At 41.6% G+C, this 15,176-nt stretch overlaps 2 protein-coding genes and 1 long non-coding RNA gene across 9 annotated transcripts; 1 reads left to right on the top strand and 2 right to left on the bottom strand.

Moving 5' to 3' along the window:
- Window positions 1–232: 232 nt before the first annotated feature.
- Window positions 233–12,969, top strand: Mgat2 (alpha-1,6-mannosyl-glycoprotein 2-beta-N-acetylglucosaminyltransferase). Of its 7 annotated transcripts, none has more exons than XM_076308601.1 (8): window positions 233–439; window positions 6,482–6,689; window positions 7,788–8,031; window positions 8,733–9,155; window positions 9,775–10,084; window positions 10,563–10,841; window positions 11,186–11,436; window positions 12,055–12,969. In XM_076308601.1, exons 2-8 carry the CDS (start codon window positions 6,683–6,685, stop codon window positions 12,281–12,283), a joined length of 1,743 nt encoding a protein of 580 aa, XP_076164716.1. In that variant the 5' UTR covers window positions 233–439; window positions 6,482–6,682; the 3' UTR covers window positions 12,284–12,969. The 7 variants fall into 7 exon arrangements, with proteins under 7 accessions (XP_076164716.1, XP_076164722.1, XP_076164717.1 ...); XM_076308607.1 differs by having other exon boundaries at window positions 7,848–8,031; XM_076308602.1 differs by having other exon boundaries at window positions 6,509–6,689.
- Window positions 7,570–11,284, bottom strand: LOC143145341 (uncharacterized). The gene is made up of 2 exons (XR_012991650.1): window positions 9,752–11,284; window positions 7,570–8,123 (listed from the first exon to the last, which is right to left on the bottom strand). It is a non-coding gene; the product is annotated as an uncharacterized LOC143145341 (long non-coding RNA).
- Window positions 12,960–15,107, bottom strand: LOC143145332 (protein D2). The gene is made up of 5 exons (XM_076308631.1): window positions 14,788–15,107; window positions 14,582–14,694; window positions 14,334–14,454; window positions 13,696–13,909; window positions 12,960–13,284 (listed from the first exon to the last, which is right to left on the bottom strand). Exons 1-5 carry the CDS (start codon window positions 14,807–14,809, stop codon window positions 13,146–13,148), a joined length of 609 nt encoding a protein of 202 aa, XP_076164746.1. The 5' UTR covers window positions 14,810–15,107; the 3' UTR covers window positions 12,960–13,145.
- Between the last annotated feature and the right edge of the window lie 69 nt (window positions 15,108–15,176).

A 15,176-nucleotide genomic window follows, 5' to 3' on the forward strand; every position in this document is an offset into this window, starting at 1 on the left:
GCGCGAGCAACGGAACGATGATGGAAATTTCCGAGGGATGGCAGGACACGGAAGATCGATCGCCACGAATGGAAATCGCACCCCTGTGAGCGCGTGGGGCGTGCAACGTGCAGCGTGGTACGTGGGTGCGTGGAAACGCGAACCAGCGGAGGGTGGGTGGGGTCGTGGTCGCGCTCGTATACGATTCGAAGAACGCGCGATCACAGTTTCGTCGGAAAGTCGCCGCGAGCGGTGAGCAACGCGAGAAGAGAGAAGGTCGCAACGCACCGACGGAAGAAAATACGCGAGCGGGCGGTAGCGATGACTCGTCGCTTCTCCCGCCCCGCGGTTCTCGCGATCTACCATGACACGCTCACCGATACGTGATCAGTCGGGTCGAAGGACGTTTCGCGACCGCAGATTCGCCGATTCCATCGGAACATCCGGACGGTGGACCTGCGTAAGTAAACGCCCGACCAAGTATTTTCGGGTAATCGTACGGGACTCGTGGCCGCGAACCCTGCCTGAAGCTTGCGCTCCGGATCGATATTTCACCATCATCCCCGTCGTTTCTTTCTACGATTCCCCTGCTTTCTTTCGCGATAAACTGTTCGCTATTTATCTCACGTGCGACCATTCCGATTATTTCAACCACCTCTGCGTTACTACAGTGCTCCCCGTCCCTCGCGTACTTTCGCCCTCTCTATCAGTCATCTCCCCTCGCCCTCTCTCTCTCTCTCTCTCTCTCTCTCTCTCTCTCTCTCTCTCTCTCTCTCTCTCTCTCTCTCTCTCTCTCTCTCTCTCTCTCTCTCTCTCTCTCTCTCTCTCTCTCTCTCCCTCTCCCTCTCCCTCTCTCTCCCTCTCTCTCCCCTCGCTTCCCGACCCGTCCTGTTCCATCCCGTCCCGTTCCATCGCGTCCCGCCTCCAGTCACCCAGTCACCACGCGAGCGAAAAAACACCGCAGTCGCGAAACATCAAGACGATACAATTTTCCGATCGACCTTGAAAACGACGACGCGTGACCAGCTCGCGTCCCAGTCGTTTGCATTTGCGCGTCAAGCGAATTAACCGTCGCGCGACACGTAACGCGCTACGTGTACGTTGGTTAGCGGTGCGATCGCGTCCGATTAGCGGCTCCGTGAGTTCAGTCCGATATTTCCAACGACGGAGACGGAAGAAACATACGTGCTCCGTGAATTCGAGTCGCCTCCTTTACGAAATCGCGACGAAAGGAGTTTACCGACGGAGAGAGGAAGGGTTGGATACGAAAAGGATGGAAGGGGTGGGGGGAATCGAGGGAGCGGCGCGTAGAGGGAAAAAGAGATCGCGAAAGGACGGAGGGGGCGAGGAGGGGGGGAAGGAAAGCGGGAAGGTTAAAAAGAGTTTTATCGTTGCTTGCGAGGCTCCTTATGCGCTCGAGTAGCGGCCCGGCGTCCCTCTTCTACTAGCGTCCCTGTTCCCTCGTCTCTTCTGCGTCCCTGTTCCCTTGCTCCGCACACCGAGGATATCGCGGTTAGCTTGCTCACGGATATCCGCATTGTTTCGCGTCAACCAGCCAAGTCAGCTGACCTACATTGCACAGGTACTGGAGCAAAATGGTATATTGAGCCACTCGATGCTCGTCTACGGAAAACCACTCGCGATCCCGAGAGACCTTCTCGTCTCTGCGATGCCGCTCTTCTCTTCTCTTTTCTTCTCTTCTATTCCACGATTCGTCATCCAACGGCCGGCAGCGTCGTCGCTACCCCTTCCACCGGTCCTCTTTCTCGCTGGACGCTCGCGGATCCTTCGTGGCCGTCGGTCGCGCGTTCGGCGTCGATCGGTCCGCGAGTCGGGCCAGCCCGCTAGCGAGAGTACGCGATACGAATTGGCGGGACGTTCGACGAAAGTTGTGCTCGCGCCGAACAGAAACTTTTCCGCTATTTCGCGCGTTAGCCGGTCGTCGTACGCTCGGGGAAACCGTACGGCCACGCGGACCGCGCTATGTTTCAAATCATTTTAATACGACGCAGTGAACACGTTTCTTATACGTATTTTATCCGTAACAGTACTCGGGTTACCCCGCATTATGTACACATGTAACTTATCAGTAACGTTTGCATAGGTGAACGTTTTTCGAACAGAAGGTGCTCGCGATAAAAATTAAATAATTATGTCAACTCGTTTTAGTCTTCGTTGAAACTTTCCGTAGTGTACAATGACAAGTGTCGGTCAAAGTAACGGCTAGACTACCGTTCCGTGAGAATTCACGAAATTAAGGTAGAGGAACGATCTTTTCTATTTTTTTCTTGGTAGGATCTCACGGAGATAAAAATAATACTTCTCTTTTTTGTTTTACGAAAATTGTTCATAGACCTACTCGATTTATGTAAACGGTATTGGTCAATATTTCGTTGGATTAGAAGAAGATTCAACGATATATGGATACGATAGTGTTTAAAGTTATCAAAGCTTCTGAAGAAACTCTGGAATTTGGGCCGCTCTTTTCAGTTGAAAGAAGACGCCGAATATGTGTTTCGTTTCTGATTTCGCGCGACCTTGACCAATTTCGTGTTGTGTACCGTTGAATTCTTCTTCTTTCGTCTAATGAAATGTTATTGAAAAAGTACACCATTGCTATTTAAAAATACTCAAATCGATTTAGAGGTCGTATACCGTTGAATTCTTCTTTCGTCTAATGAAATGTTATTGAAAAAGTACACCATTGCTATTTAAAAATACTCAAATCGATTTAGAGGTCGTGTACCGTTGAATTCTTCTTTCGTCTAATGAAATGTTATTGAAAAAGTACACCATTGCTATTTAAAAAAACTCAAATCGGTTTAGAGGTCGTGTACCGTTGAATTCTTCCTTCGTCTAACGAAATGTTATTGAAAAAGTATTCCATTGCTATTTAAAAAAACTCAAATCGATTTAGAGGATTCGTTGCAGGTATATTGGGTTGGGTTTTATTTTTGGTGAAAACGAAACACGATTTTTTTAGAGTGTACAAACATTTTATTAAATTGTACATTCTCCATTTTGGAAAACGAAATGACTTTCGAAACAACCTAATAGCACTTGAGTCCCGCGTAGATTCTCAAAGGGGGATATATAGAGAAATTGAACTCGGTAAAAGTGAACGTATTTCGTAATAGGCAGTACTGTAACGTAATATGCTTAATACATTCGTAATCGTGTCTAGACATTGGAATCTCCATTCGATACGAAGCAAATCAATAGAAATTTATATTCTATCGACAAAAAATTTCGTATTCCTTGTTACACGAGGAACAAACGATCGATAGTAGGATAAATGCATTGCATAGTAATCTCAGTGCTTTTGGAACGAAATCTTCACGATAGTTAAAAATTGAACAGCAGAATTAAATACGCGAGAAATATGTTCAATAAAAGTTACATTGCCAAAGAAAAGTCACGAACGCGTTACTATTAACTCTCGATTTCATACGTGAAGAATTTCAGGATTTAATTATACGCGAGTATCGCGTAACATTTAGCGAAATTTGTTTTATCTTAGTTGTACTACACTGCTGTATCACATTATGGTGTTTATTTTATTATTATTTTACACCGTGTAATAACTGCAATTATTTTTCCTTTTATGTACTTTTTACTGAACAGAGTCACTGAATATTTTGCATAATATTTATTCACTTATCGCAGATAACAAAATAAGGCACTCAAAGCTTCGTTAGTTCGAAGTTTAAAATTATTCTCACACGATTTTTGTGTTAACTAGTACGAATTACTTGACTTGGATACATTTAATAAAATATTAATACGTTTGTAAATCGCGTTATGTGTGACTCGGAGCTAATAAAAAATAAAACGGGTTTAGGTTCGAAATTAAAAAAAAAAACGTTTCAAATATTTATTACATTTACGAAAAAAATTAAAACGATTTTTTTTTACATTTATTACATTTAAGAAAATACTTAAACCGATTTGTTTTTAATTTAGAACCGTTTTATTTTTTATTAGCTCTGAGTGTCACACAACGCGATTTATACAATGCGGCATTTTTACAAAATATAATATCATTTCCACTTTAATTTCGTACTTTGTTATTTTAGATATGTTTTGCTTAACATTAATTCGCGTTGATTTTCCAGTATCGAACGACTATTTCATGATTAACAAAGGAAGTCTCCAAAGAACGATAAATCTATATCTACAATAAACGTAACTGTAATTCTGACCGTAAATAATCAGTCACTTTTAGAACCAGGAAATACAAAATGTAAAAAGTAGAAAAATTCCTGCGATTAGATTTGAAAACGAAGCGAAAAAATTTGAAATTTCAAACATTTTTAACCAAAGAATTTTTTCAAATTATCACATCTACATTTTTCACAATCGACGGATTATCAACCATGACTAAAATCACCGTTACGCTTTCTATAAATATAAATCTACAACTCTCAAATTTTACTACAATCGGTGATGGTCACTCCGGAAGCTCCCTTACGAAACAAATATTCTTCAAAAAGTCATTTCGTTTCTTTGATGAAAATGAAACACAATTTTTTTCGTACAAACGTTTCATCAAATTATACATTCCCCGTATTAAAAAACGAAACGGGCCAATACACACGCTCTGTTTTCATTTTCGTCCGTACGACCGGAGTAACGCAGTAAATACAAAATGTAAAAAGAGGAAAGTAGAAAAATTCCTGCGATTAGATTTGAAAAAGCAAAAAAATTTGAAATTTTAAACATTTTTAACCATAAGAATTTTTTCAAATTTTCACAATCGACTGATCGTCAACCATGGCTAAAATCACCGTTACGCTTACTGTAAATATAAATTATATATTCCCCGTATTAAAAAACGAAACGAATTTCCAAACGATTCAATACATACGAAAAATTTGAAATTTGAAACATTTTTAACCATAAGAATTTTTTCAAATTTTCACAATCGACTGATCGTCAACCATGGCTAAAATCACCGTTACACTTACTGTAAATGTAAATTATATATTCCCCGTATTAAAAAACGAAACGAATTTCCAAACGATTCAATACATACGAAAAATTTGAAATTTGAAACATTTTTAACCATAAGTATTTTTTCAAATTTTCACAATCGACTGATCGTCAACCATGGCTAAAATCACCGTTATACTTACTGTAAATATAAATTATATATTCCCCGTATTAAAAAACGAAACGAATTTCCAAACGATTCAATACATACGAAAAATTTGAAATTTGAAACATTTTTAACCAGAAGAATTTTTTTAAATTTTCACAATCAACTGATCGTCAACCATGGCTAAAATCACCGTTACGCTTACTGTAAATATAAATTATATATTCCCCGTATTAAAAAACGAAACGACTTTCCAAACGACCCAATACACACGTTCTGTTTTCATTTTCGTCCGTACGACCGTAGTAACGCGGTCCGTTGGAACTCGAGCGAAACCGAGTACCGACGAAAACTCGCATCATGTAAATGGACGTCGAATCTCGCACGGAATTTCCTGGCACGCGTAGGGGTTTCGATACCCTTTGCGCAGACCAGAACGCGTGTTCCCAGTTCCCACCGGACGCGTCTCGCCGTTTGATTTGAACTTCCACCCCGATCGATCGGCAGAAACGTCGCGGTGATTCCGACAACGATCGCCGATTAAGGTCAATCACATCGGCCGTTTCGTCGTGTCTTTTCGTACAGTTTCGATTCGTCGTCGCGCGACGACAACGTTGCGAACGAACGAACGAACGAACGAGCGACCGGTCGTCGTGCCTCGCCGTCTCTTCCTCCTGTACTCCCCCTCTTCCGACTTCCAACAAGTCCGCGTGCCGTACTAAAAATAAGTTTAATATCGAGGCAACGTGTTCCGCGCGCGACGCGATGAAAGAAGAAAAAACCGAGGAAAGTGTGCTCACGGGCGACGGATACGCGTTGTCTCGCGACGATTTCCACGAAAACGACCGAAACGAATTAGGTGAGACGCGACGTTGAACGTGGCTGGATCACCCGAGACGATGGATTCGCGAGATTTCCTTTCGAAATTTCGCTCTTGTGACCGTTGCGCGCGTACAGGCGAAATCGTAGAGTGGTTCCACCCTCGAACGATCGGGAACTGCGTAACTCGAGATATCTCGTGGTATACATTCTTTCTCGTGCTTCATCCCGCATTCATGAGTCCCATTCAGAGATATTTTCCTACCGACCGTCTCACCTTGGACGTTCGTTTCTCTTCGACGAAAAGTCAAACGTGTCACCTGTATGTAGGTCGAGAGAGGGTTTTTTTTTTTTTTTTTTTTTGTATACAAAAGCGTCGTGTTTTTCTCAACGAATCTTGTACCCTGTTATTGAACATTTTCCAAATAGGTGATCCAGTTCGAAGCGTTCGACCCCTGTAGGAACAAGTTCGCAATTGAATACCTGTACCAGATCGATCGCGATTACCTCTGTTCCATGTTTTATTTTTATCTCCGTGCGCGTATTTTTTCTTACAGTGCGATATATCGTTAGTATTTTTATTAGAATTTTTCACGATAACCGAGTTATTAGCCGCTCCAGGGACAAGCGATAAACGATGGGCGCGGATAAAGTCGCCGATCAACAGTCACACTGGCTACGGATCCGCATAAACAGAAATTTCCCGGCAAACGAACCAGTGAAAGAGAAACAACAGCCCAACGCAGCGTCAAACTTGTTTCACAACAGTCGCGTAGGACTGTCAGTATGAGAGGTGAGTGGAAGAAATATCATACGGTACTGATTCGGTTGTCACATGGCCCGTAGTACGCAACGATTTATTGTACGGACGAGTCGTGCGTGAACGCTGCAACGGTAATGCTGCTGCTATCCAACACGGTCCCATTGTACGTCTGGTTGCGTTTGCAGGGAAAAGAAAGATCAATCGCGGATTAAGAGGAATTCGACGGCCGGTTGTCTACTTTCGCGTTGAATGTGGACAATGTCGATACTTCGATCACCGTTTTTGTTCTCGTTCGTACAATAATCGCGTACACTTTACTTCGCTTTACAATTGTTGTTCGAATGATGGTAAAAAAAAAGAAATACTTCGTAACGCTATTCGAAACTGAAATCGTCAAATATTTCTGATTGATTACACGCGTTTCGACAAATCTATTATATATAAATTACTAATTATTGTATAATGTATAATATATAAATTATTAATTATTATATAATATATTATATAATAATTAATAATTTATATATAATATATTTGTCGAACGTATCGAAACGCGTGTAATCAATCGGAAATGTTTCGCGATTTTTACGTATATAAATAATTTATATACTATATTCATTTATTTAATACAATACGCTCGGTGGTTTTCTACACGTATCCTCTTTACCATCTGACGTGAATGTAACATACCGTAGATTGTAGAACTGCCCCAAACACGTTGGAATTATCGTTCAAACAGTGATATCAGTCGCAGATGTGTAACACACGCGATAAGTAATTTCTAAATCATCTGTTTAAATGCTCACTCGTAAAGATAATTACACACCGTTATCTAGTATATTGGGTTGTTCGGAAAGACATTTCGTTCTTTTTTTTTTTTGGTGGAAAATGAAACACGATTTTTTTAGAGTGTATAAACGTTTTATTAAATTATATATTCTCCATTTTGGAAAACAAAACGACTATTCGAACAAGCTAATACATACTCAGGCCAATTTCATCGAAAGTTTCTGATTCGAACTGTTTTAAATGTTTGGAAAAATTCTTTTTATCGGATCGATTAAGAGGACATGTTTCTACCGACTGATAATACGTTTAATTATTTTTGACGAATAATTGCGTTCGCAGCACCTATTGGATTTGATTTGTGGCTCCTCCGCGAGAAACTACACCGAGATACATTTGCAGGAGTTGCGTTACTGGGAGCGATAAGATCGGTCCGTGGAACTTTTCTGAGAACGCTCGTTCTCGTCTTCCTGGCGACGTTTCTTTGGCTGCAGCTGCACGTGATCAGCCTGACCGGTCGAGACTCCGCTAGCCAATCCTCATCAAACGAAACGTTGTTTGCCCTCGTGCCGCAAGAATTGCACAGGTAAATAGAACCAATCGATTTGGATGAACACAACACGAACCATCCAACCACTAAACAGTGGAACCTCGATAATTGCAACATTACCCGGATAACTGAAACAAAATCAAACCCTCGGCATTTCAGTTATTCCGGGAGGATGCTATTACATTCTCGACACAGAAATTGCTTTTTGTTAATTATTTATAATAAAGTACAAAATAATACCACCGTACTATTGTTCATAATTATAAATATTTTGATCTTGCGTTTCAGTAGTCTTTGGTACAAATTGTTGTAAATTGGAAAAATTACACGAAGCTTAAAGTCAAAGTGATAAAAATTGAATTGTAAGTTGTTGCTCGATAATTGCCACATTACCCGGATAACTGAAACAAAATCAAACCCTCGGCATTTCAGTTATTCCGGGAGGATGCTATTACATTCTCGACACAGAAATTGCTTTTTGTTAATTATTTATAATAAAGTACAAAATAATACCACCGTACTATTGTTCATAATTATAAATATTTTGATCTTGCGTTTCAGTAGTCTTTGGTACAAATGGTTGTAAATTGAAAAAATTACACAAAGCTTAAAGTCAAAGTGATAGAAATTGAATTGTAATTTGTTGATTAAATTTTGTTCGAAATTGTTTCAAAATTGTTTTACCATTTCGGTGGTGTCGTTAACGTGGTAAATAATCACCTGATTTTATTCTGCAGATTTCTCAAGGATCGTCGAAACGGTACCTCCGTATTGTCGAATTCGACCTCGGAGACACTAACAGAGTTCGAGATAGCGGAAATTCGACGCTACATACAGAGGTCGAATGACGAGCAAAAGGTGTACAACGAGGAGGCATTTGGTCCTCTGGCCATCGACGCCCCCGTAATAGTGGTCCAGGTGCACACACGTCTCACCTACCTGAGGCACCTGATCGTCTCGTTGGCTCAGGCTAAGGGCATCGAGCAAATCCTCCTCGTTTTCAGCCACGACGTCTGGCATCCGGATATCAATTATCTTGTACAGAGTGTCGACTTCTGTCGTGTCATGCAAATCTTTTACCCTCATAGCATACAGACGCATCCACGGAGCTTTCCAGGAGAAGATCATAACGATTGTCCACGAAATATTCGCAAAGAACAGTGAGTGTTTCGTTGGTTTTATTTTATTCGACGTTTTCATCGCCCAAAATACAATTATATTGGGTTGTTCGGAAAGTCATTTCCTTTTTTTTGGTGAAAATGAAACACTTTTTTTTAGAGGGTATAAACATTTTATTAAATTATATATTCTCCATTTTGAAAAACGAAATGACTTTCCAAACAACCCAATATTAGGTTCGGAAAGTGATTTTGTTTTCCAAAATGGAGAATATATAATTTAATAAAATGTTTATACGCTCTAAAAAAAATCGTGTTTCATTTTCACCAAAAAAAAAAGAGGAAATGACTTTCCGGACAACCCAATATTATTACACCGCTTATAGGGGCTCCGGGAGCAATCGTTGGCGTAATTTATTTATTTTTATATACATATCGTGTAATGTAGCGACTGTTCATGTACGTAACTATAACCTGTAATGCTATTCAGTGAGTTAAAACGCTCATCACGCGCCACGTGCGGAAATCCTGTAATAGGATTTATTAAATATATTCACTGAACGCTCATAGGCGTTCAACGTACTGCACAGACGAGCGCCTATAAGCGGTGATTGCACCAGCGACATAATTAAACTTACCTTGTTGCCGGGGATCTTGCCAGAGCGTTGAACCTCGGATGTATCAACGCCAAACATCCGGATCTTTACGGCCACTACAGGGAGGCAAAATTCACGCAGACGAAGCATCACTGGTGGTGGAAGGCCAATCGCGTGTTCGATCAGCTATCGATCACAAGGAATCACACCGGTATGGTTCTTTTCCTCGAGGAGGATCATTACGTCGCCGAAGACTTTTTACACGTTCTGCGACTGATGGAACGCACCTGTAAATACAGCTGTGAGCGATGTAACGTCCTGTCGTTGGGCACTTACCTCAAGACGTACAATTACTTCGCCGACTTTAGTCGAAAGGTGAGAATCGCGAATCGATCGCATCGCTCGGTCCACAATCTACGAGGACCGTAATCGAACGCGTTCACGCTTCGTTCCCATCGGTGAATATCTCGCGTCGATCGCGATCGATCGATCCGACCGCGCGCGATATATTTCCGTTATTGTTCGCCGTGGTATTTTCCCTGTCACGTGATTTCCGTGATTTCAACGCGAAAGTTTCAATCGCGTCGTTATCTGTACACGATCGCCAGGGCGCAGTGTCTATCTCGATCGTTCTCGGTTCTAATCTCGGGTAAAGGAGTCGATGAAAAGGGATTGATTAATGGGGTTAATACGCGTATAGTCGATACCTCACGGTTATCATTGTGGTGATGCGTAGACGCGAACGCGTGCGAGAATCGATCGACGATAAGTGCGTATCATCCGTAAAGAACAGTGGCTCCATCTCAGTGTGAATATCTGTGTGTCGATGTTTCACGCACGCCCCATCCATTAGTTCCTTGGCGTCAACAGCGCCCTGCAAAAGGAGCTCCTGCGCGGATTAAAGAGGCGGGAAACATCGGTGGCGCAACAGCCGGCAAGGGCCGAGGGCATCGGCAACGGTGCATTTCTGAGCAGCAGCGTCTCCACCGGCATAAGCAGCGCTGGAAACTCCAGTGTGATCGGGATCGGTAGCGGCGTCGTTTTAACCGCCGGTCGGAACGCGCTGACAGCGCAACCTGCTCCCGCATGGGCTTTCCAGCTCCTACCCGGTCTCTACAGTCATTATCAAAAGGTTGCCGACATCTTTCGTCGATACGAGTTCGAGAGTGTCACCAGTCTTCTTTCGTTCTCAAAATTACGCTCGACGTTGACGCCCCTGACACGTCTCGCGGCATCATGTTCCAACAAATTCGCACTCTCGTCCCTCGACGATATATGCTCGCAGGCGAACATTCCCAAACCGAAATTTTCGAAAATCCGACAATCCCAAAATTTTCCGATTGAGCGACTCAACGGCCGCGATCACGATCGCGATCATCGTGCGCGCATCGATCGCTCCGCGAAATTCTTCCTAACCTTCCCCGTCACTCGCTACGATCCCCAAGCACGATGAAATATTAGATGTTGTTTCGACAGGCCGAGGTAATCCCTTGGATTTCGAGCAAACACAACATGGGAATGGCGTTCAATCGCGTCACATGGAACAAGCTGCGAAAATGCGCCGCACAGTTTTGTTCGTACGATGACTACAATTGGGACTGGAGTCTACAACACATCGCGCAAACATGCCTACCTCCGAGCAAAGGAGCCGGAGTCGCGCCGCGCACAGAATCTGGCCTTATCACGATAATGATGAGAGCGCCGAGAGTTTTTCACATCGGAGAATGGTAAGGCGAAGCAATTTGAAATTATGATAAATCGTTTTGGTCTTTGTAGACTGAAATTTCGACCCCGTTTAAAGTAAAAGTCTACAATGATAATACAAGTAGAAAAATTAATAAAAGAAAAGTAAATTAAAAATTTTCTTAACTATATCCGTGAATGTTCATATTTCGTTCCCGAAATTTTCAAGATACTCTGTTTTAATGATTTTCAGCTTAGAACATTGCTCTTCTGTGTGGAATATTTATTATCTCATCCGTGTATTACTGCTTTGGAAAATGTCCAAAACAAATTCTTACTGTGTCTGTTTATGTTTGAACAACGTAGATCTATATCTGATTCAATGTTTGTATTCAAGATTATAAATAGCTATATGGACTGCCCTTGAATCTTGAAATTCTCCCTGTCTTATATAACTGTTACATGTCACAATCTCTGATGACAATAATTGTATAAACTGTAGCTCAGCTAAATAAGTGTTTTAACTTTTTTTTTTAACCTTTTTAATACTTTGCAATTGCATGCACAAATGATACTTATTCAATAGTTTATACCTCTGCCTTCTGCTTTCATGTACTATTATTAAAGTATTTTCATCTGTTTAATAATGATAATTATTTCAGCGGTGTCCATCACAAGAAAACCAACTGCGAATCGACAGCCACAATAGCAAAAGTTCAAAATGTACTGAAAGCTGCTCAGGATCATCTTTTTCCTACTCGGTTGACACTCACAGTGGCTGGTACTGCAAAGAAAACGAAGCTCAGGAAGGGTAATGGTGGATGGGGCGATGTACGAGATCATCGACTCTGTTGGAACATTACCGTTTACCCGGACCTGGTTTTGCCTTGAGACCGAATCCCTAATCGACTTTCAGGGATCAAATTTCGTTTTCAAGACACTGTCAGAGCAGCCTCGCCGTGCAACGCCAAGCTACGCCACGTCTAATCTAACTTCGCCTTGCCTCACCACGTGTCGTCTCGCGTCTTGTTTCGTATCTCAAATGAGAGACTCTCCTTTAACAAGTTCCTTAGTGTCGGCGAAAAACTCTACACGTGGATCGAACACAGTTCGCTTAAAACGTACGTGAACGTCTCTAACCGCTTTCGCCGACGATATCGTTTGTCCCTTACCGCTTGTCGTATCGCACGATATCCTTAGCATCTTGGTACTTACCGTCATCTTCGTGCCAAGGTTATCGAACGATTCGCACGGCGACGACTCGATTTCGATTATTCGCGAGTGCAACCGACGGGTTAAGCATATCCTTGTTAGCATATCGTAACGTACTCTAGTCGTCGCACCTAACACGCGTACCAAGAGATACATCAGAGATTCGGTCTTTCTAACGAATCGATCACACGAGGCAGGTCTACGGACCCACACCAGACTTGCAACGAGACGATTCGTATGAAAAAATGGCTCGCGAACCAAAGCCATCCATGAGTCGCTTTCGAAATCTACATAGGGTACATTTTATATTTATAACGACACCAACGAAAATAAACGAAATCGACCGATTTTCTCGTATCTATCCATCTTTGAAGTTTTTATTGTCCTACTCCACCGTGCCTGCCGATAAACTGTACATACACCGTGTGTTAATGGATATGCGTATCGCGTACAGCAACTGCGTTCGAGTTACCGTTCGTACCACCACCTGTATAACAATAGAGGGAAACTGGGAATCCTATTCGCGAACTAACGGTCGCTCTTAAAATCCCAGGAGCTTCGTGTACTTGGGCACGTTTACGTCGTACTCCGCCTTCATAAAGTTTCCCGCTATTGGACCCTCCAGATTGTACTTCTCCGCAAATTTCTTTATGGAGAATCGTTTTCGCTGTGGACCGTCCCTGCAATCATATACCCACGATTTATAATGTGCTTTTATAACGGAGAGTCAGAGAGAATGCCTCTGGACTGAATTCAAATTTAGTGATAATTATTTTTTAACACAGTCATTTCACTATTGATCGGATCAGATATTGACTAATATCATGAGAATATATAGTATGGTAAATATAATTTATTACTACAAGCGTTTTGTAAGCATTCAATTTAACCAGAGGCTTTCTTTAAATGATCTTTTATATTCGGAGAAAAAATTCAATCGATTATAATCAATAAAAATAATTTCGAATTAATTCAAATAAATGTAACCAAAATATTGGGCATTGAAATATTCTCAATTTTTAGAGGAAGAGGGAGAGCGCTTTTGAAAAAGTTTGGAAACTACTGTTGTGAAGATAAAAGAAGATTCTTACCTGTTGCTCAGTCTTCTCTCGTCGAACGTAATAGACCCTTGATTCTGTTTGTAGACAAGAAAGACGTAACGATGTTTGCCTGTTCCTTTTGGCGTTGCTGGTCCGACGTATTCCGCGAGCACCTCCCCTTTCGCAACGTTCTCCTCTGGTATGTTTCCGACTAGCCAGTGCCGAAATTCTCGGTTATAACCTTTCCCCGTCGGAACGTCAGGATCTGCTTGTAAAGGTAACGAATCAACGACCGGCCACGAACCGCGACGGAGATGGCCGTGGACACGAGAGAACAGGTTTCCTCGAACCAACCGCGGTGAAAGTCAACGCATGAGTCTCGTGGTAAATTAACGCGAAGAAAAATTAAGGTCGTGTCCCACTCGTCGAAATTACCAGAAACAGAGATGTGCAAAATTTTTATTCGGATAAAAATACCAAATAACGAATAAATAATGAACAACTTTCGATAGTCGGATATTTGTTGGATAAAAATTACAATTTGAATTATACGATCAATCTATGTTTCACATTGGAAGAATGAAAGCATATTTGAATAAACGTTGTTCATAAATCACTGTACAGAGTCATGAATTATTCGAATCAAATTTTGTCCGTCTCTGATCTAGAAGAACGAAATTCTGGCTTACCTGTCATTACGAGTGTATAGAGCACTCCACCTTCATGTTTATAATGAATCTCGGGTACCTGCTGCGTTTCCGTCGGTGTTAGTTCGTTTCCCAAGTCGACCACTTTGTCTCCGTACTTGACCTGAAACGTACATAATTGGCATTGCTTTTGAATCCTTAAACGTATTCGACGAGATGTATGCAACTGAACCTTTCTTGGAACGATTCGTGGCCTCATACGTTTTTACCAATATCGTAGAAAACCGTACCTCAATTTTATCGGTGGGTGCAGTATCTATTATGTCTGGTTTGATTTTTACCGCCTCGAATTCCGATCGAACGTCTGCAGCTGCGATAACGTGAATCCCGCATATAAGAATTCCTGAAATTAATCGATCGCATGTTTAGCCTACAATAATGTCAAGTCAATAATTCTGATTTCTTGACAGGCAAAAGTTGACAAATGTACACGTACCTACTATTATGAAATGCCTCATCTTTGTCTCGTTATTGCAACTACTGCCAAGAAACTATAATTCGAATGGCACAGGAGAACCGTTTTATTCTCTGATTTATCCCCACTCAACCTATAACCTGTCACAGATTCTCTACACGCTCAGCTTTTCCCTCCGACCATTATTTAAATATTCGCGTCTCCCTCTTTCTCCTTTCTAATGTAAAGGTTTGACAGTGGATTGTTACATTATAATCGACGTTCTACGTGAAACCAATAAGAATTAAAGCAAACTAGTCAAGCCTATTGATAGACGTAAAAATGTACAAAGTAATTGTACTACTGAATTTGTATATACATTTTTAAATATATTGTAATACACTAAATATATGCACTCAAATATAAGACTA

The sequence above is a fragment of the Ptiloglossa arizonensis genome, chromosome 4, assembly GCF_051014685.1.
Source record: "Ptiloglossa arizonensis isolate GNS036 chromosome 4, iyPtiAriz1_principal, whole genome shotgun sequence".
NCBI classification, from domain to species: domain Eukaryota; kingdom Metazoa; phylum Arthropoda; class Insecta; order Hymenoptera; family Colletidae; genus Ptiloglossa; species Ptiloglossa arizonensis.

What these genes read in the sequence shown, in the direction of transcription:
- Mgat2 (XM_076308601.1), top strand. An exon ending in CGAAATATTCGCAAAGAACA is followed by an intron (nt 9,156 to 9,774) that starts GTGAGTGTTTCG and finishes GGATCTTGCCAG; the next exon opens with AGCGTTGAACCTCGGATGTA. An exon ending in TCTACAGTCATTATCAAAAG is followed by an intron (nt 10,842 to 11,185) that starts GTTGCCGACATC and finishes TTGTTTCGACAG; the next exon opens with GCCGAGGTAATCCCTTGGAT.
- LOC143145332 (XM_076308631.1), bottom strand. Translation starts at nt 14,809, where the DNA reads ATGAGGCATTTCATAATAGTAG. An exon ending in GAGGCATTTCATAATAGTAG is followed by an intron (nt 14,695 to 14,787) that starts GTACGTGTACAT and finishes GATTAATTTCAG; the next exon opens with GAATTCTTATATGCGGGATT. An exon ending in CACCCACCGATAAAATTGAG is followed by an intron (nt 14,455 to 14,581) that starts GTACGGTTTTCT and finishes TGTACGTTTCAG; the next exon opens with GTCAAGTACGGAGACAAAGT.